The sequence below is a fragment of the Diceros bicornis genome, chromosome 18, assembly GCF_020826845.1.
Source record: "Diceros bicornis minor isolate mBicDic1 chromosome 18, mDicBic1.mat.cur, whole genome shotgun sequence".
NCBI lineage: Eukaryota > Metazoa > Chordata > Mammalia > Perissodactyla > Rhinocerotidae > Diceros > Diceros bicornis.
Window position 1 is genome coordinate 28996452 of NC_080757.1, and position 25633 is coordinate 29022084.

The 25633-nt window shown below is 36.9% G+C and overlaps 1 protein-coding gene across 5 annotated transcripts in view; it reads right to left on the minus strand.

Annotated features, from left to right (window-relative positions):
• Positions 1 to 7057: 7057 nt before the first annotated feature.
• RAD51C (RAD51 paralog C) overlaps positions 7058 to 25633 on the minus strand; it is a 38379-nt gene continuing 19803 nt past the window's right edge. The window contains exons 5-9 of one of the 5 annotated variants that reach the window (XM_058560550.1): positions 23418 to 23549; positions 17950 to 18016; positions 17150 to 17210; positions 9790 to 9853; positions 7058 to 8601 (exon numbers count right to left, since the gene is read on the minus strand). In XM_058560550.1, coding sequence (XP_058416533.1) covers positions 8485 to 8601; positions 9790 to 9853; positions 17150 to 17210; positions 17950 to 18016; positions 23418 to 23549 — 441 coding nt within the window. In that variant the 3' untranslated portion in view covers positions 7058 to 8484. Of the gene's footprint in view, positions 8602 to 9789; positions 9854 to 17149; positions 17211 to 17949; positions 18017 to 18967; positions 20389 to 23417; positions 23550 to 25633 lie in introns of those variants that run through there. The other 4 variants (XM_058560551.1, XM_058560553.1, XM_058560552.1 and 1 more) reach the window with 4 other exon arrangements.

Genomic DNA, 25633 nt, shown 5'->3' on the forward strand with positions numbered 1-25633 from the left:
GAATTTAATAATCACAGAGTGGAGAGGTCTAAATAAGACACAAAACTCAGAAACAAAATAAAAGTGATAAACTGACTATATAAAAATCAAATTTCAGCTGGCCTGGTGGGATAGTGGTTAAGTTCGTGCACTTTGCTTCGGCGGCGGCCCCGAGGTTCGTGGGTTCAGATCCCAGGCGTGGACTTATGCACCGCTTATCAAGCCATGCTGTGGCAGGCGTCCCACATATAAAGTAGAGGAAGATGGGCACAGATGTTAGCCCAGGGCCAATCTCCCTCAGCAAAAAGAGAAGGATTGGCAACAGATGTTAGCTCAGGGCTAATCTTTCTCACACACACACAAAAAAATCAAATTTCTATGAGGCAAAACATAAGACAAACTGGGAAAAATATCTGCCATATCACAAAGGCCTAATACTTTCCTTAATATGTAAAGAGTAATAAGAAAAGACCAACCACCCAATAGAAAAATAGCCAAAAATATGACCAGCCAGTTCATAGAAAAGAAAATAGAGTAACTGGTAAGCAAATGAAAAGATGTTGACCTCACTTATAAAAAGATAAAAGAACAAGAAAATGTAATATCACTCTATGAGATGTCATTTTTATAAACTTATCAAATTGGCAAAAAAGATAAAAAAACGTGTTGTCAAGGGCATGGAGAAACAACCACTTTCAAAGTCATTGGTGGAGGTATAAATTATGGTAGGCTCTCTGGAGGATAATGTGGGCAACATCTATCAAAATTTTAAGTGCATATACACTCTAACCAATTCCATATATCCTCATAAAAAATTTAATTAACCTAAATATCCATCAATAAAAGAATGACTAGGGGCCGGCCCAGGGGTGTAGTGGTTAAGTTCTCATGCTCCGCTTCAGCAGCCTGAGGTTCACAGGTTCGGATGCCGGATGCAGACGTATGCACCGCTTCTCAAGCCATGCTGTGGTGGCGTCCTCTATAAAGTAGAAGAAGATGGGCACTGATGTTAGCCCAGGGCCAATCTTCCTCAGCAAAAAGAGGAGGATCGGCAACGGATGTTGTTAGTTCAGGGCTAATCTTCCTCATGAAAAAAAAAAAAGGATTAAATAATAATATATTTGTATAATGGAATATCACACAGCAATTTTTTAATTGAGAAAATTCTATATGTATCAGTACAAAAATAGGGAATAGATTTGGATGTTGTAGTTTTGGGTTAAGATTGGGTGTTAAAGAAAAAATATATTTGCATTTTAGATACATAGAATAGCCCTGGAAGGTCACACAAGAAACTCGTAATGATGGTTGCCTCCTAAAGATGAACTGAATGACTACAGGACAGGGGAGGAAAGAAAACTTACTTTTTGTTGAGTTTTAAATCTTATGTAAATATTACTTAGTAAAAAAAAATTAATTAAAAAACAAAGATCAGAAAAACATCTTTTCTCTTGAAGAACTGTTGATAAGAACTATACTTCCTATCATTAGATCAAGAGAGTTATATAACCATTTATGTTTTTCTCTTTGCCTTGGTTTATATGACTTTTTAATATAAATTCTCTTTGCTACTTCACTTTTGTCTTTTATCTGTGTTAATTTTTTTATTTTGAAAGTAGGTAGGACATAATGTCCCTGAGTTCCCAAGCCCTGTGAGTGAATCCAACTTTCATATTCTCATAAAATAAGCTACACATAAAATCACTATCAGAGTAATGGTGTGTTTAAAAACTCACATCTTACTACACATGATGAGAGTCAAATGGATAGCTGAAACACAAAAAGGCCTATGTTAATGGTGAACTAAATCTGAAAACAGGCAAAGGAATATACTGCGGTCAAAAATACATGAAATCTTGCCAACATGTTTTCCGCCAAAATCAGTTCTGAGGGAGCAAAATGTTCTGTAAATTTTAACAGTAACAGTAAATTTAGGCACTGATGTTAACTAAAAATACATATTATGAACAGCCAGCCTCTCTCCTGCAACTCAATGTTTTTTTTTAAAGCAATAGAACATTTTAACATTATGTCTCAAAATTGAAATGCAATGTATTGGAATGGAAATCCTATTATTGATTTTGAAATTAAAAAATGTGTAAATGTCACTCTTTTCCATATTTCCAGTTTGTTCATTTAAAGTGAATATTTAATAACACCTATACAAAAGCAGAAACCACAAAATTGTGACCAATGAATTTAGCAATCATTTAGTCCTATCTTATTTTATAAATAAGAGACGGGCATGAGAAAATAAAGGTGCCAAAATTGACATGGCTTATTATGTCTCAGCTGGAATTAGAATGCAGGTCTTCTGACTCTAGTTCTATGTTCTTTTTACCATATTAGACTGTAATTTTATCACTGGTCACTAATTGTAAACATTTTAGTAAGAACATTATTAACAAGAAAAATAAAATACAAGCAATAAAAGTCTATAATCATTGCATGTGAAACATTAAGCCTTTATCCTAAAAATAAACCCAAAATCCTGAGTTAGATCATCTGAGCTTTTAATTCTATACCTTAATATATTTTATACTTTTAGTAACTTATTTGGAATTAAATTTATTTTCAAGTACATCAAAGTGGAAAGGGTTTCTCAAAGCAGAGCAAATTTTGTATTGCCAGTATTTGTTTACTATTTCCAGAATGAGTAATTTTTAAAATAGCCTATATTAGTGGCCTGTGTTGTACTACCTGTGGCCAGAGCATTGTAAAACATGGAATTGACATAAAAAACACTGTGGAAATAAATGTTTTTTTGTGTGCAAATATATTTATGTGTATACATGAGTTACCAAAAAGGGTGATCATAGCAATGACATGAAAAGAAGTAAAAGCCAATATACATCTTTTGGATTTACCACACTGTGGTAACCCCAAGATTTAACTAATTTACTGATAGCATTAGGTGACAAATTCATATGAATTACTGGATGATACATATTCTATCACATCATGAGTTAAAACTAAGTAACCAAGGGGCCAGGCTTGTGGCATAGTGGTTAAGTGTGCATGCTCTGCTGCTGGCGGCCCGGGGTTCAGATCCCGGATGCGCATCTATGCACCGCTTGTCATGCCATGCTGTGGTGGCGTCCCATATAAAGTGGAGGAAGATGGGCATGGATGTTAGCCCGGGGCCAGTCTTCCTCAGCTAAAAAAAAAAAAAAAAAAAAAAGAGGAGGATTGGTATGGATGTTAGCTCAGGGCTGATCTTCCTCACAAAAAAAACAAAAAGCAAAAAAACCCAAAAAACCAAAACAAACAAACAAAAAAACTAACCGAAAAGACTGGGAAAAAACTTTATACTATAGTAAGTATACTGTACTTACTATACAGTATACTTACTATAGTATACTATATATACTTATAGTATACTTACTATAGTATAAACTTTTTATATTATACTATATATTTTGTAATTAAGAAAAAATAATACTCCTTGAAAAATAAAACTTTCAAAAAGCTAAAGAATTATCTTTTCATATCCTTCCTTTTCCTTCAGTTTCATGAAGGAGAATGACCATCTATGAATACAGTTAAAAAACAGTAACATCTGTCCCAGTGCTTTTCAAACTTTAATGTGCACATGAATCATCCAATGATCATTATTTCTTGAATCATGTTACCACATGATTTGAGGGGCTGAATAACGGCTCCCCAAAGATATTTACAACTTAATCCTTGGAATTTGTGAATGCTAATTTACATGCCAAAAGAGACTTTGCAGATATGATTAAATTAAGGACCTAGACATGGGGAGATTATTTTGTATTATCTGACTGTGCCCTAAATGTAATCACAAGTGTCCTTAGGAGAGGGAGGCAGGAGTAGGAGACAGAGTAAGAAAAAGGCAACGGAAAGTAGAGTTTGGGGCTGCATGGTGGTATAGTGGTTAAGTTCACGCGCTATGCTTCGGCAGCCCAGGGTTTGTGGATTCAGATCCTGGGTGTGGACCTACACACCGCTCATCAAGCCATGCTGTGGCGGTATCCCATATACAAAATAGAGGAAGACTGGCACAGAAGTTGGCTCAGGGACAATCTTCCTCACACACACAAAAAAAGAAAAAGGCGATGGAAACAGAGAAAGAGAAAGAGTGAGACTGGAAGCTGCTACGCTGCTGTCTCTGAAGATGGGTTATGAACCAAGGAATACAGGCAGCCTCTAGAAGCTAGAAAAGGCAAGGAAATGGATTTTCCTCTCAACCCTCCAGAAGGAATGCAGACCTGTTGACACCTTGATTTTAGTCCTGTAAAACTGATTTCAGACTCGTGTTCTTTTTTTTTTTTTTTTTGGTGAGGAGATCAGCCCTGAGCTAACATCCGCCAGTCCTCCTCTTTTTTTTTTTTTTGCTGAGGAAGACGGCCCTGGGCTAACATCGGTGCCCATCTTCCTCCACTTTATATGGGACGCCGCCACAGCATGGCTTACCAAGCAGTGCGTCGGTGCGCGCCCGGGATCCGAACCAGCGAACCCCGGGCCGCCGCAGCGGAGCGCGCGCACTTAACCGCTTGCGCCACCAGGCCGGCCCCAGACTCGTGTTCTTTTAAGCCACTAAATGTGTTGTAATTTATTACAGCAGTAATAGAAAATTAATACAAATCATAATTTCAATTTCTTTAAAAAGGAATTTATATGCTTATTAGAAGTGTTATTTATAACACAAAAAATATAGTAATAACTAAAACTCCAAAAAGAAATTTTAAAAATCATGTACAACCATTAAAAATTATCATAGAAAAATTTAATTATGTGGGGACATGAGGATATATTAGGGTTTTTTTTTTTTTATTGGTTTATAACATTGTAAAAATTTCAGGTGTACATCATTGTACTTCTATTTCTGCATGGACTACATCATGTTCACCACCAAAATACTAATTACAACCCATCACCACACACATGTACCAAATTATCCCTTTCACCCTCCTCCCTCCCCCCTTCCCCTCTGGTAACCACCAATCCAATCTCTGTATATTAGGGTTTTTAAAAAGCAGGTTACAATATAATTTTAAAAAATTTTATGTGTGCGTATTTTAGGTTTCCCATAGTGCTATGGACTGAACTGTGTCTCCCCAGAATTTGTATGTTGAAGCCTAACCTCCAACGTGGCTGTATTTGAAGACAGGGCTTTTAGGAGGAAATTAAGGTTAATTGGGGTCATAAGAGCAGGGCCCTCATGATAGGATTAGTGCCTTTATAAGAAGAGGTGCCTGAGAGCTTGCTCGCTCATGCTCTCAATCTCTCCCCATCACATGAGGACACATCGAGAAGGCAGCCGTCTACAAGCCAGGAAGAACTCTCACCAGAGTTCAACTATGCTAGCACCTTGATCTTAAGACTTCCAGCCTCCAGAACTGTGAGAAAATAAACTTCTTTTAAGCCACCCAATCAATGGTATATTTTTATAGCAGTACAAGCGACTACAGATTTTAGTACTGAGAAGTGGGTGCTGCTACTGAAGAATACCTAAAAATGTGGAAGACTTTGGAACTGGGTAGGGTGGAGACTGGAAGAGTTTGGAGATGCATGCTAGAAATATGGATGCTAAGGGTGATTCTGGTGAGGTCTCAGATGGAAATGAGGAACATGTTCTTGGAAGCTGGAGGAGAGGTGATCCTTGTTATAAAGTGACAAAGAACTTGGCCGAACTGTTTTCTAGTGTTTTGTGGAAGATGGAACGTGCAAGTGATGAAACTGGATATTTAGCTGAGGTTTCTAAGCAAAGTATTGAAGAAGTGGCTTGGTTCCTCCTACTTATAGTAAAATGCAAAACAAGAGATATGAATTGAAGAAGGAATTGCTAAGCAAAAAGGAACCAGAACCTAAAGGTTTGGAAAATTCTCAGCCTATCCATATTGCAAAAAATTAAATAGCATGTTCTGAAGAGAACACCCAGAGTGTGGCTGGACCATTACTCTATAAAGAACTTATGGGATTATATGAGCAGAAACAATGACAGTTTGAACTGAAGGGAATGAAGACGGGACAAAATGAAGGAAGGCTGTCGGACTTCTTGGATTTGACAGGACTAGATAGACCCATTTTGCTCTACACATGCGCTATTCTCCAAGAAGAGAGACTAATGACCCTGAAGGTAATTCAGGTATCATCACGACTACTGCCTCAGTTTCAACAGGCCAGATGGACTCTGCCAGAGGTCTTGGGGGGCAAGACCTCCCAGAAGACCCTCAGTGGCAGGACTCCTGCCTAGAGCTGTGGGGGTGATGCTGACACTCCAGTGGGCCTGGAAGGCAGAGTATCAAACTGAAGAGGATTATTGTCGAGCCATAAGATCTAATGGAATTTGCCTTGCTAAGTTTTGGACTTGCTTGGGACCCATCACTCCTTTCTTCCGTTTGATTTCTCCCTTTTAGAATGGGAATGTCTATCCTACCATTGTCCCACCACTGTATTTTGGAAACACTTGTCTGGTTTTACAGGTTCACAGCTGGAGAAGAATTATGCCTCAGGAAGAACTGTACCTTGAATCTCACCCAGATATGATTTAGAGGATATTTAAATAAGACTTTGGACTTTAGAATTGATGCTGGAATGAGTTAAGACTTTTGGGGTTGCTGGGATGGAATGAATGTATTTTACATGTGAGAAGGACAGGAATTTTGAGGGGTCAGGGGCAGAATGCTATGGACTGAAATGTGTCCTCCCAAAAATTTGTGTGTTGAAGCCCTAACCTCCAATACGACTGACTGTATTTGGAGACAGGGCTTTTAGGAGGTAATGTTAAATGAGGTCACGAGGGTAGAGTCCTAACCTGATAGGATTGGTGGCTTTATAAGATGAAGAGAGAAAGATCTCTCTCTCCATGAGCATCCACCGAGGAAAGGCCTTGTAAGCACACAGCGAGAAGGCAGCTGTCCGTAAGCAAGGAAGAGAATCCTCACCAGAACCAGACCATGATCTCGGACTTCTAGCCTCTAATACTGTGAGAAAATTCTGTTGTTTAAGTCTATGGTATTTTGTTATTGCAGTCCAAGCAGACTAAGATTTAAGTGTATATTATAACTAGAAAAATAAACTTTTTTCAGCAATAGCAACAACTCTGAAAGGCTGTGGTATGTAAATTTTATTTAAAAAGAGTTGCAAACAAAAAGAACTTTGTCTATATTCAGGGACAGTTCTTTACAGTGTTATAATGCTTAATAAAATGAGATCCTACAGTATCTTATGCCTGCTAACACTGATATTTATCACTTATAACTCCCTCACTCTCTTAATGATTTGAACATATAGAAAATTATGGGTCATTTTTTATAATGACTGCATTAATTATAATAAAAATATATGCCTTAAAACCCTCAAAAGTAAAACAGTTACAATCAGTCATCCTAAACTAGTCATTTGAAATTATTCTTATATAATTAGGATGACCATATGCCTGATTTGCCTGGGACAGTCCTGGTTTATGTCCACTGTCTTGGTATAACTGTTAACAGTGCCCACTTTCACTCTCAAAAAAATCCTGGCAAACTATGGTTATTCTGTATATAGTCAATTACAGAATAATTATATGTTTAAAATTTTATAAATTTAGTGTTCAGTCTGAGACAGGAAATACTGTCATTAAAATCTGGAAAATATGATTGTCACAGTATATAATAGTAAATTACTTAAATAATTTTCTTCCACTGGGAACCAAAGTAAATTGTGTGAATGAATTGAGAAGTGCTAAGAAGAACCAGGTGCCAAAATGTTTTTAGATGATTTTGAAACCACTCAAGAATCCAAAATTTTAATTTATTCAAGCAATATTGAGATTATTCAAAGGAAAATGTCAATACACCTATAATTCTAGATCACATCGTATTTCAAAAGTGTAGAAAGAAATAATTGTGAGCTTATCAACTTGACTATTCTGGAAGATAAATGTTCCAGACAATTTCTCGATGGGATAACAGCTCGAAAGTCCCTCCTTTAACATAAAATAACATAAAAAAATAAACAAATCGCTTAGATTTTAAGAGTGGGATCACCAAAATCAGACTGGTCAACCAAAATTTGTATACTACCCATAAAACTGAACATAATGATATGCTGACTCATGGTGCTAGATTTTCTTTATGATAATAAAAACGGGTCATTTTAAAGAATTATCAAAGCTACATTTAAAGAGGAGAATACAATAGGAATGCAAAAAATATCTTTTCTTCCTAGGAATTTCTAGGCAATTGGCAAAGAAAGGAGGGAAAAAGAGTCTGAATGGGTAAATTCAGATTGGCCACATGAGATCAGTAAAATACAATACCTATATCACCTCTACTGAATGTTACTAAAAATGAAAACAGGGCAAAATATAATTGTAGAACACTGCTTTAGAAAAATTCTTTCAGAGAATCATATTCACTAAGTATTTTTCCCATTCATTTCATATATTCCTGATTCATTCATGCCATAGTGTATGTTTATATTTTAAAGTAATGAGTCTGCTACTTGTATACATTGTATTTCACAGCATCAATACATATGTATACTTTGAGACTAGTCTTTGGATTCTTGTTCTTCCTCTGATTCTCGTGACCGTTTCCGGGAATTCAATGAACCTTCTGTTTGCAATGAACGTGCAGTAGCAACGACAGCATCTCTAAATCCCTGAGGCTGCAAGATGAAAAAATATACATGAAGGCTTTAAGAACATCTAAAATAATGACTGGTTTTCCAATATTTTTAAGTAATTAATAAGAGAGCTACTTGATTCTTGGGATTGCAGTTATCAACCACTGGGAGTGAAGAGGATAAACCTCATGGATAGGTATCCAAGCCAGGGCTGTACTGGAGTATTTTCTATCTCGAGAATTTTATATATATTTATTTATACATACACATACACAGAAATAACATTGTATTATAAAAACGTTCTCTAAAAGACAATCCTAACAACCTTGATGGTGGCTCTATTGGAAGAGGTGAAAGGAAGTAATATGTACTAATTACCTAGGGGCTCTTTACAAATTTATTTTCACAATTAAATACTCTAAAGTTTTCCAATTAGGATACTTTAAATGCACCTGGGCAGTGCAAAGACTAAGCAGATAATTCAGTTTTAGAATCTCTTTCTGGGCCGGCCCTGTGGCTTAGCGGTTAAGTGCACGTGCTCCGCTACTGGCGGCCCGGGTTCGGATCCCGGGCGCGCACATGCGCGCTGCCTCTCCGGCCATGCTGAGGCCGTGTCCCACAGACAGCAACTAGAAGGATGTGCAACTATGACATACAACTATCTACTGGGGCTTTGGGGGAAAAAAATAAATAAATAAAAATTAGAATCTCTTTCTATTTCTGTTTTTGTCCTTAAAAAATGAGATGCATGCCAAGAATATATTTGTCTCAACACTATTGATAAAAATGCATATTTCAGCCAGAAATGTGTATTCTAATGATGTAAAATTATAGAAAAAATTAATTTTAAAGTGGGATATATTTGGTGGCTACCATAGACCTATAGTATCTACAGACCAAAAGGAGTAATGTTGGTATTTTTTTCTTTTCTGAAAATCTTTAACAACTTTCACTTTTAAAATCTTTAATATCCTGACATTACATATGGCATGGAACACACTACACTACAAATAAGTATTTCCTCTGTTCTTAAGAATAAATTTCAGTCCAATTGTGACTAGAGTATTCTGTATATATACTACTATTTTGGGAATAATGTTCTAAGCATTAAAAGCTGTCCTCAAATATGCTTGCTGCCTACAGAAGTTAACAGAAGCAATTTGTAAATGCTCTCTTCAGATAATTACTGCCCACCAACACCAAAATCCACTCTAATCAAATAATACTGACTGTGATTTGAAATAGTACTGTAGATTCCTTCTGGCTTGGTGATTTGTACAACGTTGCCAACCTGCTTAGAGAAAAAGAATAAATATACACAAACACATGATTTTAATTAATTAGTTCAGATAACTGATTTCATAGAATTATAGTAAAAAACTATAAACTATTATTTTTTTCTCTTAGGACACAGAAAGCAAAGAAATATAAAAACTATTCCCTTCGGGCTGGCCCCGTGGCTTAGCGGTTAAGTGCGTGCGCTCCGCTGCTGGCGGCCCCGGTTCGGATCTCAGGCGCCCACCGACGCACCGCTTCTCCGGCCATGCTGAGGCCGCGTCCCACATACAGCAACTAGAAGGATGTGCAACTATGACATACAACTATCTACTGGGGCTTTGGGGGAAAAAATAAATAAATAAAATAAAATTATTAAAAAAAAAAACAAAACTATTCCCTTCAAACAACAGCTATATGTATTCATGTAATAACAAAAATAGAGTTCTTTATACATACGAAATTTTAAAGCAACCGGAAAAGTCCAATGACTGATTCAAATAAATTATTTTATACTTGATGAGATACTATTTATGCTTAAGAAAATAAAGTGGAAGAAAATATTTAGTGAGATAAGGAAATAATAATATATTAAGTAAAAGTTATGCTGTATGATCCCACACTTATAAGTATGTATATACTTGGGCCGGCCCCGTGGCTTAGCGGTTAAGTGCATGCGCTCTGCTGCTGGCAGCCCGGGTTCGGATCCCGGGCGCACACTGAGGCACCGCTTCTCTGGCCATGCTGAGGCCGAGTCCCACATACGGCAACTAGAAGGATGTGCAACTATGACATACAACTATCTACTGGGGCTTTGGGGGGAAAAAATAAATAAATAAAAATCTTTAAAAAAAAAAGTAAATAAATAAGTATGTATATACACATATATAGAAAAATTACTAGAAGACTACAATAAAAACGTTAGGTTGGAGGCCGGCCGGCCCGGTGGTACAAGCCGTTAAGTGCGCGTGCTCTGCTGCAGCGGCACGGGGTTTGCCGGTTTGGATCCCGGGCACGCACGGATGCACTGCTTGTCAAGCCATGCTGTGGCGGCGTCCCATATAAAGTAGAGGAAGATGGGCACAGATGTTAGCTCAGAGCCAGTCTTCCTCAGAAAAAAGAGAATTGGCATCAGATGTTAGCTCAGGGCTGATCTTCTTCACACACACACAAAAAAATAAAAATTAAAATTAAAAAAAAAAAAGTTAAGCTGTCATTACAAGGTAAAGGTTGCTTTTTGTTTATAGCTTTCAAATTTTCTGCAGTAATTGTGTATTTTTTGTGTTACAATAGAAGTATTAAGACAATTTCTTGGAATATAAATGAGGAACACACGCTCATATTAGGCTAATACAAATAAGCTAGGAAGACACATTATTTCAAAATAATTATGTCCAGAAAAATCACTGTCATGACAGAACAAGGTCTGTTTAGGTAGGATTTTTTTTTGCAGGGAAAGATTCGCCCTGAGCTAACATCTGTTGCCAATCTTTCGCCCTCTTTTTTTGCCCCCTAAATCCCCAGTGCATGGTTGTATATCCTAGTTGTAAGTCCTTCTAGTTCTTCTATGTGAGCCACTGCCACAGCATGGCAATTGACAGAAGGGTGGTGTGGTTCTGTGATCGGGAAATGAACCTGGGCCGCTGAAGCAGTAAGAGTGTTGAACTTGAACCACTAGGCCACTGGGGCTGGCTCTAGGTAGGATTTTATTATGTACTCTACAAAGTAAATAATATAAAACTGAAAGCTGAAAGTAGTTGAGAAATAAAATTCTAAGCTCTTATTAACTATGTTCAAATACCATAACAGCAACAAGTATAAGCAAAAACTTTTAAAGTGCCTTTTAAAGTCACTTTAAAACTGATATAATTTATTCACAATAGCCAAAAGGTAGAAGCAACCCAAGTATCTGACAGATAAATGGATAAACAAAATATACATACAATGGAATATTATTCAGTCTTAAAAAGAAATTCTGACACATGCTACAATGAACCTTGAAGACATTATGCTAAGTGAAACAAAGCCAGTCACAATAGGACAAATATTGTATGATTCCACTTAGATGAGGTACCTAGAGTAGTTAAATTCATAGAAGGTAGAATGGTGGTTGCCAGAGGCTGGTGGGAGGGGAGAATGGGGAGTTAGTGTCTAATGGGTATGGAGTTTCAGTTTGGGAAGATCAAAAAGTTCTGGAGATGGATGGTGGTGATGATTGTACAATAATGTGAATGCATTTCATGCCACTGAACTGTACACTTTAATTGGTTAAAATGGTAAGTTCAATGTTATGTATACTTTACCCCAATTTAAAAAAACTATGATATAACTGCACGAAATACAGATTCTGACTTAGAGAAAAATCATAGACTCCCAGAGTTAAAAGGGTCATTTATTTACATTTAATATAATGTTGATTTGTTTTCAAAGACAATTCAAAAAGGACATCTTGGTTTATGATCTGTTACTCTCTTAATTTTGAAATTGCCCCTCTACTCAGGTACAAATCAAAAGAGAACCAATCAGAGACCATGGTCCATTAACTTCATGTTTTAGGTTTATACTTTCAGGATAAAAACAGCAGAACCTAAAATGTCATATATTCTATAATTGCAACTATTTGCATAAATAAAAAAACTAGTAAGGAATATGTAACATAACAATAGTTGTGTTAGGGAGTGAGATTATAGATTTTTACAATGCTTTAACAAAAAATAGAGGCACAGTGTATTTTATTTTAACCCGCTTTATTAAAAAAATCACTCCCTTGGGGCCAGCCCAGTGGCACAGTGGTTAAGTTCGCAAGCTCGGCTTCAGCGGCCCAGGGTTCGTGGGTTCAGATCCCAAGTGCAGACCTATACACCACTCATCAAGCCATGCTGTGGCAGCATCCCACATACAAAATAGAGGAAGACTGGCACAGATGTTAGCTTGGGGACATCTTCCTCAAGCAAAAAGAGGCAGGTCAGCTACAGATGTCAGCTCAGGGCCAATCTTCCTCTCAAAAAAAAAAAAAAATCCCTCTTTTTGATTCAATAAAACAAAAATTAGCTAACCTTCTCAAAAATTTGTATCTAAATCACCCTATATCACCACGTGTCCAAAAAAGTACCCAGTGCATCTGACTTTTCTGAAAAAATTATTAAAAAGTAAATAAGCTTTTAAGAAGTATTTACATGTTCATTAAGAATCCTAAAGTCTGGGCCGGCCCCGTGGCTTGGTGGTTAAGTGCTCGCGCTCCGATGCTGGTGGCCCGGGTTCGGATCCCGGGCGCGCACTGAGGCACCACTTCTCCGTCCATCCTGAGGCCGAGTCCCACATACAGCAACTAGAAGGATGTGCAGCTATGACATACAACTATCTACTGGGGCTTTGGGGGGAAAAAATAAATAAATAAAATCTTTAAAAAAAAAAAAAAAAAAAAAAAGAATCCTAAAGTCAAATGGGCATTAAGTATTCAAAATCTTCCTCAAATTTAACAGTAAAAATAAAATTTTATATTTCATGTCTGCATCTCAAGAGATCTTTTTAAACAACAAACTAAACCAAAGAATCACTTGGCTCACAGCCCCAGCAGAGATGAAGCTTAACATATGGCTGAACTACACAGTTTGGGTCAGGAAGAAACAAGACAGAAGCACAATTTGTGCTCTAAAGCTGAGCACACATATGAAACACTGTGTGGGGGTGTTGATATATTACTCCACTCTACCACCAGATCTTCTTGGCAAAGAGTGGTATAATTCTGAACAGTCTTAGCCTCATATTATCATGAATATGCAAAGTGGAGGAAAACTCACACAATTTACAAGACAGACAAAAGTTAGTTCTTTTAATAACTGTTGGAATGTTACTCCATTATTAGTCAAAGGGTAAAAATCAGGTATTTCTGGTGAAGCAAGGGGAGTAAGGCATGAGATAGGACACAAGTTAAATTTTCAATATAAGTTTGGCTAGTCAAAGTTTTTAGTTTTCTGCTCAAACTGGAAGTATTCATTTTTTTTTTAAAGATTTTATTTATTTATTTTTCCCCCCAAAGCCCCAGTAGATAGTTGCATGTCATAGCTGCACATCCCTTTAGTTGCTGTATGTGGGACGCGGCCTCAGCATGGCCAGAGAAGCGGTGCATCGGTGCGTGCCTGGGATCCGAACCCAGGCCACCAGCAGCGGAGCACGCGCACTTAACCGCTAAGCCACGGGGCTGGCCCTGGAAGTATTCATTTTTATAACTATTTTCCCCCAGTGTGAATTTCTATTTCTATCCTTTCAAGATAAACTAAATTTTAAAATGCATACAAGGGGCCGGCCCGGTGGCGCAAGCGGTTAAGTGCATGTGCTCCGCTTCGACGGCCCGGGGTTCGCCGGTTCGGATCCTGGGCGCGCACCGACGCACTGCTTGGCAAGCCATGCTGTGGCAGCGTCCCATATAAAGTAGAGGAAGATAGGCACGGATATTAGCCCAGGGCCAGTCTTCCTCAGTAAAAGAGGAGGATTGGCATTGGATGTTAGCACAGGGTTGGTCCTCCTCACACACACACAAAAAAATGCATACAAGATTTCATGTAACTTGAATGACTTAAAGATATCTGGTTTCAAACAATGAAGAACAAAACTATTTTAATTCTATTAAATGAGATCAACTATTCTGATTATAATAAAGTATGCATATTACTTATATATCCACAGCCTGGGGGGAAAAAAGCAGTTTGGAGAAAAAGGATTTTACCTAAAAAGGAGAATAAGAGCTATACCTCCAGATTTGCTGGCAATCTATGCAATATTATAATTATATTCTAGAAACATCAATTATAAGAGAAAAGGAATGGATTCTATTATAGAGTCAGCTATAAAAGGTGGATACTGGGGCCGGCCTGGTGGCACAAGCGGTTAAGTGCATGCGCTCCGCTGCGGCAGCCCAGGGTTCGCTGGTTCAGATCCCGGGCGCGCACCGACGCACTGCTTGTCAGGCCATGCTGTGGCGGCGTCCCATATAAAGTGGAGGAAGATGGGCATGGATGTTAGCCCAGGGCCAGTCTTCCTTAGCAAAAAGAGGTGGATTGGCAGATGTTAGCTCAGGGCTGATCTTCCTCACAAAAGGAAAAAAAAAAAAAAAAAAGGTAGATACTACTACCTATTCCACAGCGTTATTTGGAAAATGAAATGAAATAATATATATTTTATATATATATGTATACAGTGCTTAGCACAATAAAGAACAGTTAATAAATATTCAATAAATGGTAGCAATTATTTACTACTTAATCTTTCTGGGCCTTGGTCTTCTCACTGTTAATGATAACAGGTATAGATTCTTCAAAGAGTTATTGAAGGGATTATATGAAATGTTATACATAAAGTGCCCAGTTAAATACCTAGCACAAGCAAGCACTCACTAAAATGACAGCATAGGATACAGGAAAATTTTTATAGAACAGATTTCCCCTAAATCTATCTATTCAATGTTAGTGTTCTACGCCATTCTCTAATTTCTTGGGAAGGATTAATAAGAAGCTGAAATCATAAAATGGTTAACTCTTAAAAAGTAAGCATGATATTCTGATCTCATGGGTATCTAATCAATGCTAACTTCTAGAATTTGACAAAGAGGCAAACTTCTCCTTCTAATGAGTACATAAAAAGATGAAACATCTTGCTATGCTCCTATTATTTTTCTTATTTCTTAGATGTATTCTATTAGTATTTAACAGTAGAATCATAGTGGAAGACTGCTATAGTATACTAGCTTAGGGGAATTCCTAAAATCATTAAATAGCGGGATGCACTTTACAGAAAACCTAAATCTGAGAAAGTATAAGCAACATGTTCAAAAGACTCTCATCTGGAGAACTGTCGCCAAATCTTTACAATAGGGTTTGTTGCTGAGAAAAGAATTCCTTTTATGAATCCAGTATACAACGACTTATTTACAGAATTGGGGATGGAGAGGGTGGGAGTCAACTGTAAAGCACTGTGTATTATGAAAAAAAAAAAAAGAGTTACCTGAGTTCACTGGAAATGCCATCTTTAAAAGAGATACAAACTGCATGAATTAGTTGCAAAAGATTTATATAAGTATGATCGGTTCTGCTATGAGCTCAGTCAGTAAAACCTAACTTGGTCAGGCATGATTTTGACAGTTTGTAGAAGAACAGAGAAATGCAGATAAAGAAATAGACAATATCACTGACCAGACCCAATATGTATTTAAGCAACCCTTTTTTCCATCTTTCCCCACATGCTGTCTCAATTTACCCTTTTTATTAGAGCATTTCCAAACCAAGTTCTCTAGGTTATACCAATTAATCTCAAAGCAGAGAGGCTGGCATAAACTTGACACTTCTAGAAGTACAGAATAAAAGACTCCACAGCTTTCAATTGCCTATTTTAAAGAAAATGAAAGCTGGTTTGTTCACTTGCTCAGAAGCTTTAAAAACAAATACAAAGGTTTCATGCTGCCATAGTTTTATTTTAAAGAACAATACTTGTGAAAGGCAGGTAAGTAACTGGATGACAAAAGTAGGATGAGAAAATATAAAAGAAAACAAAAATAGAAACAATTTCTTTTTTTTTTTTTGAGGAAGATCAGCCCTGAGCTAATATCCGTGCTAATCCTCCTCTTTTTGCTGAGGAAGACCGGCTCTGAGCTAACATCTATTGCCAATCCTCCTCCTTTTTGTTTTTTTTTCCCCCAAAGCCCCAGTAGATAGTTGTACGTCATAATTGCACATCCTTCTAGTTGCTGTATGTGGGACGCCGCCTCAGCATGGCCTGACAAGCAGTGCGTCAGTGCACGCCCGGGATCCAAACCCGGGCCGCCAGTAGCGGAGCGCGCGCACTTAACCGCTAAGCCACGGGGCCGGCCCCCTTGAAACAATTTCATACAAGAAATATATTAAACAACTAAAAAAACCATCGTATTTTCCACATAAATTAGTCCTAAAGCGAACCTCAAAAGTTTTCCTTTTGTCTTGATTTTATTCTTCTTTCAATCCCTTTCAGGAACACAGAGTACCCACCTCCTTCTGTGTGGCTAATAAATGTACTTGATTTCAAACAGCTTTAGAAGGTAGCATTCCTTGGCCACCTACTCATTTCAGGTGCACCCCATCATTTAACTATTCCAAAGAATTTCCTATGGAGCTATACGTGTAGTATAACAACATGTTTCTATGTTTGCTCTAGGTGATGAAGGAGAAGGCAACAAAAGCTTTAGTTCATGGGGCACTGTGGATCTCATCCACTGGACTAAGAAACTGATAAGTGTTCAGTGTAATTAACCCAATATTCAGAATTATTAATTTGTTTCTATACCGACCTTTGCTTTTGGTCCCAATGAAAGATAAGCCGTATTGTAGCAGCATGTCCCCAACTTTCCCCTGAGGGAAAAAGAACATAAAAGTTGTATATTGCCTTACTAACTAGGTTATAAGACCCTCAGAATGCCTCTGACCAAATACAGTTTTACTTTACTTAATTTAACATAACAAGAGTATACTTGGTTTCAAAAAACCTGGTATATGGGTTAGATCTTGAGATTAATAGATTTTTACCTATCTACAGAAATACTGCAGATTATCCTCCTATTTGCTTTTATAAAACTGTATAGTTTGAGTCAATACATTTGTCAATCTTGCATATCATCAGGCTTACTAACACATTTCTGACCACCAGAAGAAAAGCGAAAACTTTGATAGAATATTCTTAAAGATTTTAGTAGAAATAAATCTTGAAGCATTGTGTTCAAACAAAACCATGACTGAGGTTAGGAACAGAGTCATAAGTCTATTCACTGCAGTGTGATTTGTATTTAAACGCATTCACCATTCCTCCTGCCTAAGACTCAGCTTTCTGAGGGCAAGAGTCATCTTATGAATATTTGTACACTCAGTACCTGACACAATAGTTGCCAGATAGCAGATGCTCAATAAATGTTTGCTAAATAACTGAAGGGAAAAATCAGTATCTAAGGGCACTGTGTCCGTGCTTACATTTATCAGTGAACAAGACAGATACAGTCTCTGCTTTCGTGGAGCTTACAGTACTCAACAAGCATCAAATGACAGAGGTAGATAAAAATGTGTTTAACTAAAAATGTTTATTTGATTAATTACCCACCCAATGCAGGAACTAGCAAGGCCTGATTTCTATCAATCTTTGTTGTCATCTGATTGGTCAAAATTACCTACAAAAACAAAACGTGAAAAACTACATGAGTCTCCCCCCAAAATTATCAAGTAAATCATCCTGTGATTTCAGTATTCTGAATATAATTTAAAGAAAGACATATTTAGGTAATAAAGACTTTTCTGATAAATTTTTTAAAATTTACGCATAAAAATGAGTAGTTATCTGCATGCAAACATGATTCTGTTGACCATAAAACTTTTCTTAACAGACAGGAACAAAGAAGTTCTTACTGTGAAAATGGAAGAATAAAAATAGAATAGATAATACATAAAGGTCTAAAGAGACCATGTGTAAAAATTTCCTAACGAGGAGCATTTAGAAAACCTTACGTTTAAAATTTAAGTTTTGTATAAGCCAACAGAAACAGCCAGAACACTAACAACATCAGTAGTGGTAATAAGCATTTATTGAGTACTTAATACATGCCAGAAACTATGCTAAATGGTTTCCCTTCATTATCTTATCTAATCTTCACTATTCTATTAATGAGGTATTATTATTATTCCAGTTTAACACATGAGGAATCAGAAGCTTAGAAAGATTTTATCTGTATTCTTTACCGCTGTTGCCTCTCTAGAACATACTTTTCAAAGGATATGAAATCCTTAATAAATAACTCAATGTTTACATTTTTAGGGAAGAAACATAACAATATTACCACTTATGATTTTACAGAAAAAAAAAGAGACTGTGGCAAAGAATTATGAGAAGAGACCTAAAATCATAAAGAAAGTACAGTATAAGTAGAAGTGGGAAAAAATAAAACCCAGTAATCAGGTCAAATGATCCCAAATTATGACTGTGTTAGTCTGCTGGTAACAGATACAGGTGTTGCTTTACTCACAGATGGCCCTCAAGGCTAAAAATATTGCTAATTCTTTTGGACTAAATAGTGGCCTATAGAAAAGATTCCACATTTCAAAAGACAGTAATTTTAATTTTTTTTATTTATTTTTTTTCCCCCAAAGCCCCAGTAGATAGTTGTATGTCATGGGTGCACATCCTTCTAGTTGCTGTATGTGGGACACGGCCTCAGCATGGCTGGAGAAGCGGTGCGTCGGTGCGTGCCTGGGATCCGAACCCGGTCCGCCAGCAGCAGAGCACGCGTACTCAACTGCTAAGCCACGGGGCCGGCCCAACAGTAATTTTAAAGTAGAGAAAACAAAAGTGTTTAAGGCTGACTTAATACAGTAGAAGTCACATTATTTGGCACCTTATCATCCAAAACTCTCCAGAAACGTTTTTTTGAAATGTTTTTCCAATACAGATCTTCCCTCCAGAAATAAACAGATACTATTGCAAGCTGAAACTGGTAAAGAACTTCTATTAAAAGCAATGGGAAAAGGTATCTACTCTGAAAAAGTCATCAATTCTATAAGAAAACTGAGAAAGAAATGGCTATTTGGCTCTTCCCATTGCAGTGGTAACACTTTAAAATTTTGGTTTCTCTACAAAGGAGAAATCTGTGATCCACCTAGATCTCAGTTAGGCACCAAATGGATGGCATGACTTTCTTCTAGTTCCTCTCCCCTTAAGAGCCACAGTGGCTTCCCCATGTATTACACCAGGCATCTTAGAACAAGCTAAGTAGGAATTTAAATTGGTAATTAACTGAAATATATGACTAACTGGTATCCCCAACATGCTAAATACCCTTTATGTACATACTACAACATACTTCCAACTACTAAGCTTTAGCAACTGGGATATTTACTTACAACAACACTTTTTGGTTAGAGTGCGCTATCCAATTCTGCAGCCATTAGCCACATATAGCTTTTTAAAATTAAATTAATTAAAACTAGAAATTCAGTTCCTCAGTAGCGCTAGTCATATTTCAAGTGCTCAACAGCCATGCAACTACTGTATTAGATTGGCATTTTCATCTTTAATAGAAAGTTCTATCAGAGAGCACTGGTTCAGAGAGTATTTAGTTTATCCATTACATATTTTGAGGAAGATGTAAATAGACATACTGGCTTATCAGCTGTTTAACATCCCCAAATTAGAATTTGCATTTGCATTGTTAGCAAATATTTATAAAATAATTACATGACTTCTGCAAAAAATCTTGGGTTTATCATGATACAATGAAAATTACTGTGTGATTACTCCAAGCTCCTAAAAAGTGAGTCTTTAAAATAGCGAAGTTGGGGCCAGCCCCGTGGCGTAGTGGTTAAGTGCACGCACTCCGCTGCTGGAGGCCCGGGTTTGGATCCCAGGCGCGCACCGATGCACAGCTTGTCAGGCCATGCTGTGGCAGCGTCCCATATAAAGTAGAGGAAGATGGGCACAGATATTAGCCCAGGGCCAGTCTTCTGCAGCAAAAAGAGGAGGATTGGCATCGGATGTTAGCTCAGGGCTGATCTTCCTCATAAAAAAAAAAAAAAAAAAACTAGTGAAGCAACAATCACTTTGAAACTTTGAACTTCATTGCTTTATTTTTTTTTAATAATTTTATTTATTTATTTTTTCCCCCAAAGCCCCAGTAGATAGTTGTATGTCATAGCTGCACATCCTTCTAGTTGCTGTACGTGGGACTCGGCCTCAGCATAACCAGAGAAGCGGTGCGTCGGTGCACACCTGGGATGCGAATCTGGGCCACCAGCAGCGGAGCGCACACACTCAACCGCTAAGCCATGGGGCTGGCCCTGAACTTCATTGTTTTAAAAATACTTCTACTACCCAAACGTCCTTCAATTGATGAATAGATAAACAAAATGTGGTATAGCAACAAAATGCAAAATTATTTGGTCATAAAAAGGATACTGATACATGCTACAACAAAGATGAATCTTGAAAATATTATGCTAAGTGAAAGAAGCCAGACATAAAAGACCACATATTGTATGATACTATTTACATAAAATATCCAGAAAAGACAAATCCACAGAGACAGACAGCAGACTAGCGGTTGTTGGGGCTTAAAGGGAGGGTGCAATGGGGAGTGATGGCTAATGGGTATTTTCGGCAGCGGGGGGGTGATGGAAATGTTTCTAAAATTATATAGTAGTGATGGCTGCACAACTCTGTAAATATGTTAAAAACCACTGAATTGTATACTTTAAAAGGGTGAATTTTATGGTATGTTAATTATATCTCAATAAAGCTGTTAAAAAACATTTCTGCTAATAATCAAATAAATGCATCTCTAAAAGGACTCTTTCCATATCAGTTTGGCCAAGACTTAAAAGACTCAAAGTTGGTAAAGATGTGGGAAAACCAGAATTCCCATTCATTGCTGTAGAGAATATGTTTTGGAATACACTTTCTGAGGGCAATTTGATAATGTATATCAAAATGTTTAAAAATAGAGATATCCCTGTGGCTTAATACTTTCAGAAATAACTAGACAAATGGACAAAGCAGCATATATAAAGTTGTTGATTGCAGTATTTTAAATGGTGAAAAATTGGAGCTGGCTTTAAAGACAATCAATAGGGAGGTGGTTAGAAAACTATGCTACAATAATAGAATGGAATACTATGCAGCTGTTAAGGTAAGGTAGACTTAGAAAATAGTGTATATGGATAGGAAGATATTCACAAAATATTAAGTGAAAAACAAAAACTTGCTTTGTATAACAGCATGCATAATATGATCTCACTTTAAAAATATGTTTATGTACGCATAGAATAAGTTTGGAAAAATATGTACACCAAACTCAACAATAATCATCTCTGGGTAATAGATAATATATTTGCTTACTTTCTACATTTTTGATTGTTTAGAACTTTTTTTTACAGCAAGCATATATAACTTAAAATTGTAAAATGTATTTATTATCAAAGGTCATACATGTTTCTATAAATGCTAACCGGGAAATTAAAAATCAAGCAAAGAAGAATTTATAAAGTAAAAGGGGAAAGAATGCCCTCAACCCCGCAAAATCCCATCTCTAGAAGTAGCCACTGTGAATGTTTTAGTCCTTTCAGATCTTTTTCTTCATATATAAAAATATAAAGGCACATATATAATTTTTAATTTCTCAAAAGTGGGATTGCACTAAATATAGTGGCATGCAACTTGAATTTTTTCATTTAATCACATATCTGGATATATCTTGTTCCACGTTAGTAAGTCTATATTTACATTAATCTTCTTAAACATTGCATAGTATTCCATGTAACTGTTCATATTACTTTTTTAATCAGAAAAGATGAAGCTACTTCTGGTAAAAACAAACAAAAACCTAAGTAATTATGCAACCCATTAGTCTTGAGTGCCCCCTACTGGGGGCTCTTCACTGATACAAAATGCTAAATTACAAATTAATGGCAAGAAATAATTCAAAGACAGGACACTATGCTTTTCAGCATACGGCAAAAAAATCTAAAAACTCAAAAGAAAAGATGTTTTGAAATGATTTTATCAAGCAGTTCTTTATTTACTTATGATGTATTACAGGTATGTGCTAAGGATTCTCTAATCAGGGTAAAGACAAGAAAATCAAGTTAAGCAGTTTGACCTTCTCCCATTTCCCTCCCGGACAAGCATGTATATTTGTGTCAGTGGTGGGATAGGGTTGCAGAGTGGGAAGTGATGGCAAACAGGTAGTAAAAAAAAGTTTTTACCTCTTTTTTATCTCTTTACTTCTGAGCTTATCTTTACCTCTCTCCTCACATTTCAAATCTACAAGAGTTAGCTCCATCTCCAAACATCTAGGTTGTTTATACCATGTAATTTTTCTATCTGTCTGAGTCTGTGATTTTACACTACGTAATAATCAAAGACTCAGAGTAAAAGAAAAACAGGGATGTTGGAACAGCTTACCTGAAAAACATCAAGTATATTTAGACAAAGAAAGCACTGCAGTTACCAAAGGTGGCATTTCTTTATCAAAGTCCACTTTTACAATATGGCATCTTGGGCCGGCCCGGTGGCTTAGAGGTTAAGTGCGCACGCTCCGCTACTGGCGGCCCAGGTTCAGATCCCGGGCGCGCACCGACGCACCGCTTCTCTGGCCATGCTGAGGCTGCGTCCCACATACAGCAACTAGAAGGATGTGCAACTACGACATACAACTATCTACTGGGGCTCTGGGGGAAAAAAAAGGAGGAGGATTGGCAATAGATATTAGCTCAGAGCCCATCTTCCTCAGCAAAAAGAGGAGGATTAGCATGGATGTTAGCTCAGGGCTGATCTTCCTCACCAAAAACAAACAAACAAACAAACAAAACTATGGCATCTTGATTACGCTTGTTATTTTCCAGGAATACTGATACACAACACTTATGACTGGAATTTTTTACAGAAACCAAACCAAAACTACATTTAAAATTGTATGTCTATGTTATTTGCTTCTAGTCAAGAAATTCTATTTTGCTATTTCTAGACATTAATGTTTTATACAATCTTGACTTTATTATAAAATTCTCTTGGCTAATAATACTTACAGCTAATCTGTGATTATTTGCAAGGCTGATCATTTGCTGGGCTAGGCCATTTAGTAATCGTGTACGAAGGGATAGGTCATCTAGGTCATGACGAAAAGGAAAAGCAATACCATCCACTATCACTAATCGAACCTAAATACAGAAGAGATAATGAGATGAGGTTTGGTATTAAAAATAAAATAATGAAAATGGCATACAAAAGCATAGTCTATTGCAGGGTAAAAAACCCTTAAAATCCAGGGTTCTACTTCTAACTCTCCAAAGGCTTATTTTGGAGAGTTATAAATGTATTCATTCAATGCTTTCTGTACTAATCACCAATAATTAAAATGTACTCTGGTTTGATAATTTATTGACTTAAAAAAGTAACCCAACAAAAAGAAAAAGTAACAATTACAATTTTCTTATAATTTACCACTATACACAGTCTTTACGGAGGTATTTTATACTGATAAAAGGCACATCTGAAGTCTTAGTAAAACAAATTTCTCAATTAAATACGTCAATTTTACCCCCTGGGTTCTTTTCATGTTAAAACTCTTCAAATTTTAAATTATAATACCTCCTTCAAAAACTTAATTCTTGTTATACTTTTTCCCTTAATTTAAAATATACTATAGGGCAATTAACCATTACAGAATCTGTTGTAATACAGAATTCAGCATGAGGCAGGTTTGTCTTAAATTCCAATCAAGAAGGTTTACTTCAGGCCGGCCCTGTGGCTTAGCGGTTAAGTGCGCGCTCCGCTACTGGCGGCCCAGGTTCAATCCCGGGCGCGCACCGACGCACCACTACTCCGGCCATGCTGAGGCCGTGTCCCACATGCAGCAACTAGAAGGACGTGCAACTATGATGTACAGCTATCTACTGGGGCTTTGGTCGGGGGGCGGGAAAGGAGGAGGATTGGCAATAGATGTTAGCTCAGAGCCAGTCTTCCTCAGCAAAAAGAGGAGGATTAGCATGGATGTTAGCTCAGGGCTGATCTTCCTCACACACACAAAAAAAGGTTTACTTATAGATGATAAACATTTTCATAACAGTTTCATTTCTAATATAATGTAAATAATGGCTCCTACTGTGAAGTTAAGAGTAATATATAAACCCAAGGGCCAAGAGCAAAGAGAATCTGGAAACTAATCCAAATGTAAACAAACAAAAACTACAAGATTATATTTTTTTCTATCTAATAAGAATTAGGCTAAAGAAGAGGCTTTTGTGAAGCAATGTCTAAGTAAGCCATTTTTATATCCTTTATTTAGAGTATTCATTCCTTCATTTAGCAAGTATTTACTGACATCTACTATCTGCTAGTCACTGTTCCAGGCATTGGGGAACAAGAGACAAGGTCCCTGCTCTATTGGAGCTTACATTGTAATGGAGTAAGGAATAATTAACATGCAAACAAATATATGAATAAGATAATTTCTAATAATGATAGGAGCTATGAAGAAACTAAAACTGGGTGAAATGACAAAGAGAAAGTAGGTGATGGGGTAGAGGGAGGATTAGACTAGATGTGAGGGAAGGCATCAATGAGAAACTGAGTCTGGATAAGAACCTCCAGGAGGGAAATACAACCCATGTATAAGGAACAGGAAGGGCAAAGGCCCTAAGCACAAACAAGTTTGGCATGTTTAAGGGTCAGAAAAAAAGTAGTGAGGGGGAGTGGTAGGAAATTACATCAGAAAGGTACAATGGTCTGCTGGAGCCAAATTGTACAAGAAAGTGCTAAATTTTCAGAAATTTTGCAAATCAGTTATTAAATACACCCATTAGTAAAAATTAAACTATATAAATTTATGAGTAAATAAATTATATTAAAATATAATAAATGAAATATGGATAATAAATACTGAAAACTCACTCCTTCCTAATTATTTTACCACATTTTACTATTATCTATGCTCTTAAGGTTATTTATATCAATTTTATCTTTATATTGGAAATACTACATAATGATGTACTACTGTACATTGTTTCTTCTCTACTCCATGTTCAATGACATCACACTGGTAGCTTGAAATCAGCCATGATAGGGGTATTTCCTACATGGAAATCAGCAAACAAATCAGCTACACATGAGGGCTTGATTTGTTTTGTTGATTGTCTAGACTTTTAACAAAGTGATGGAAAAAATGTCATAATCAGATTGACCTTAAAAACGTTGTGTCTGGGCCGGCCTTGTGGCTTAGCGGTTAAGTGCACGTGCTCTGCTG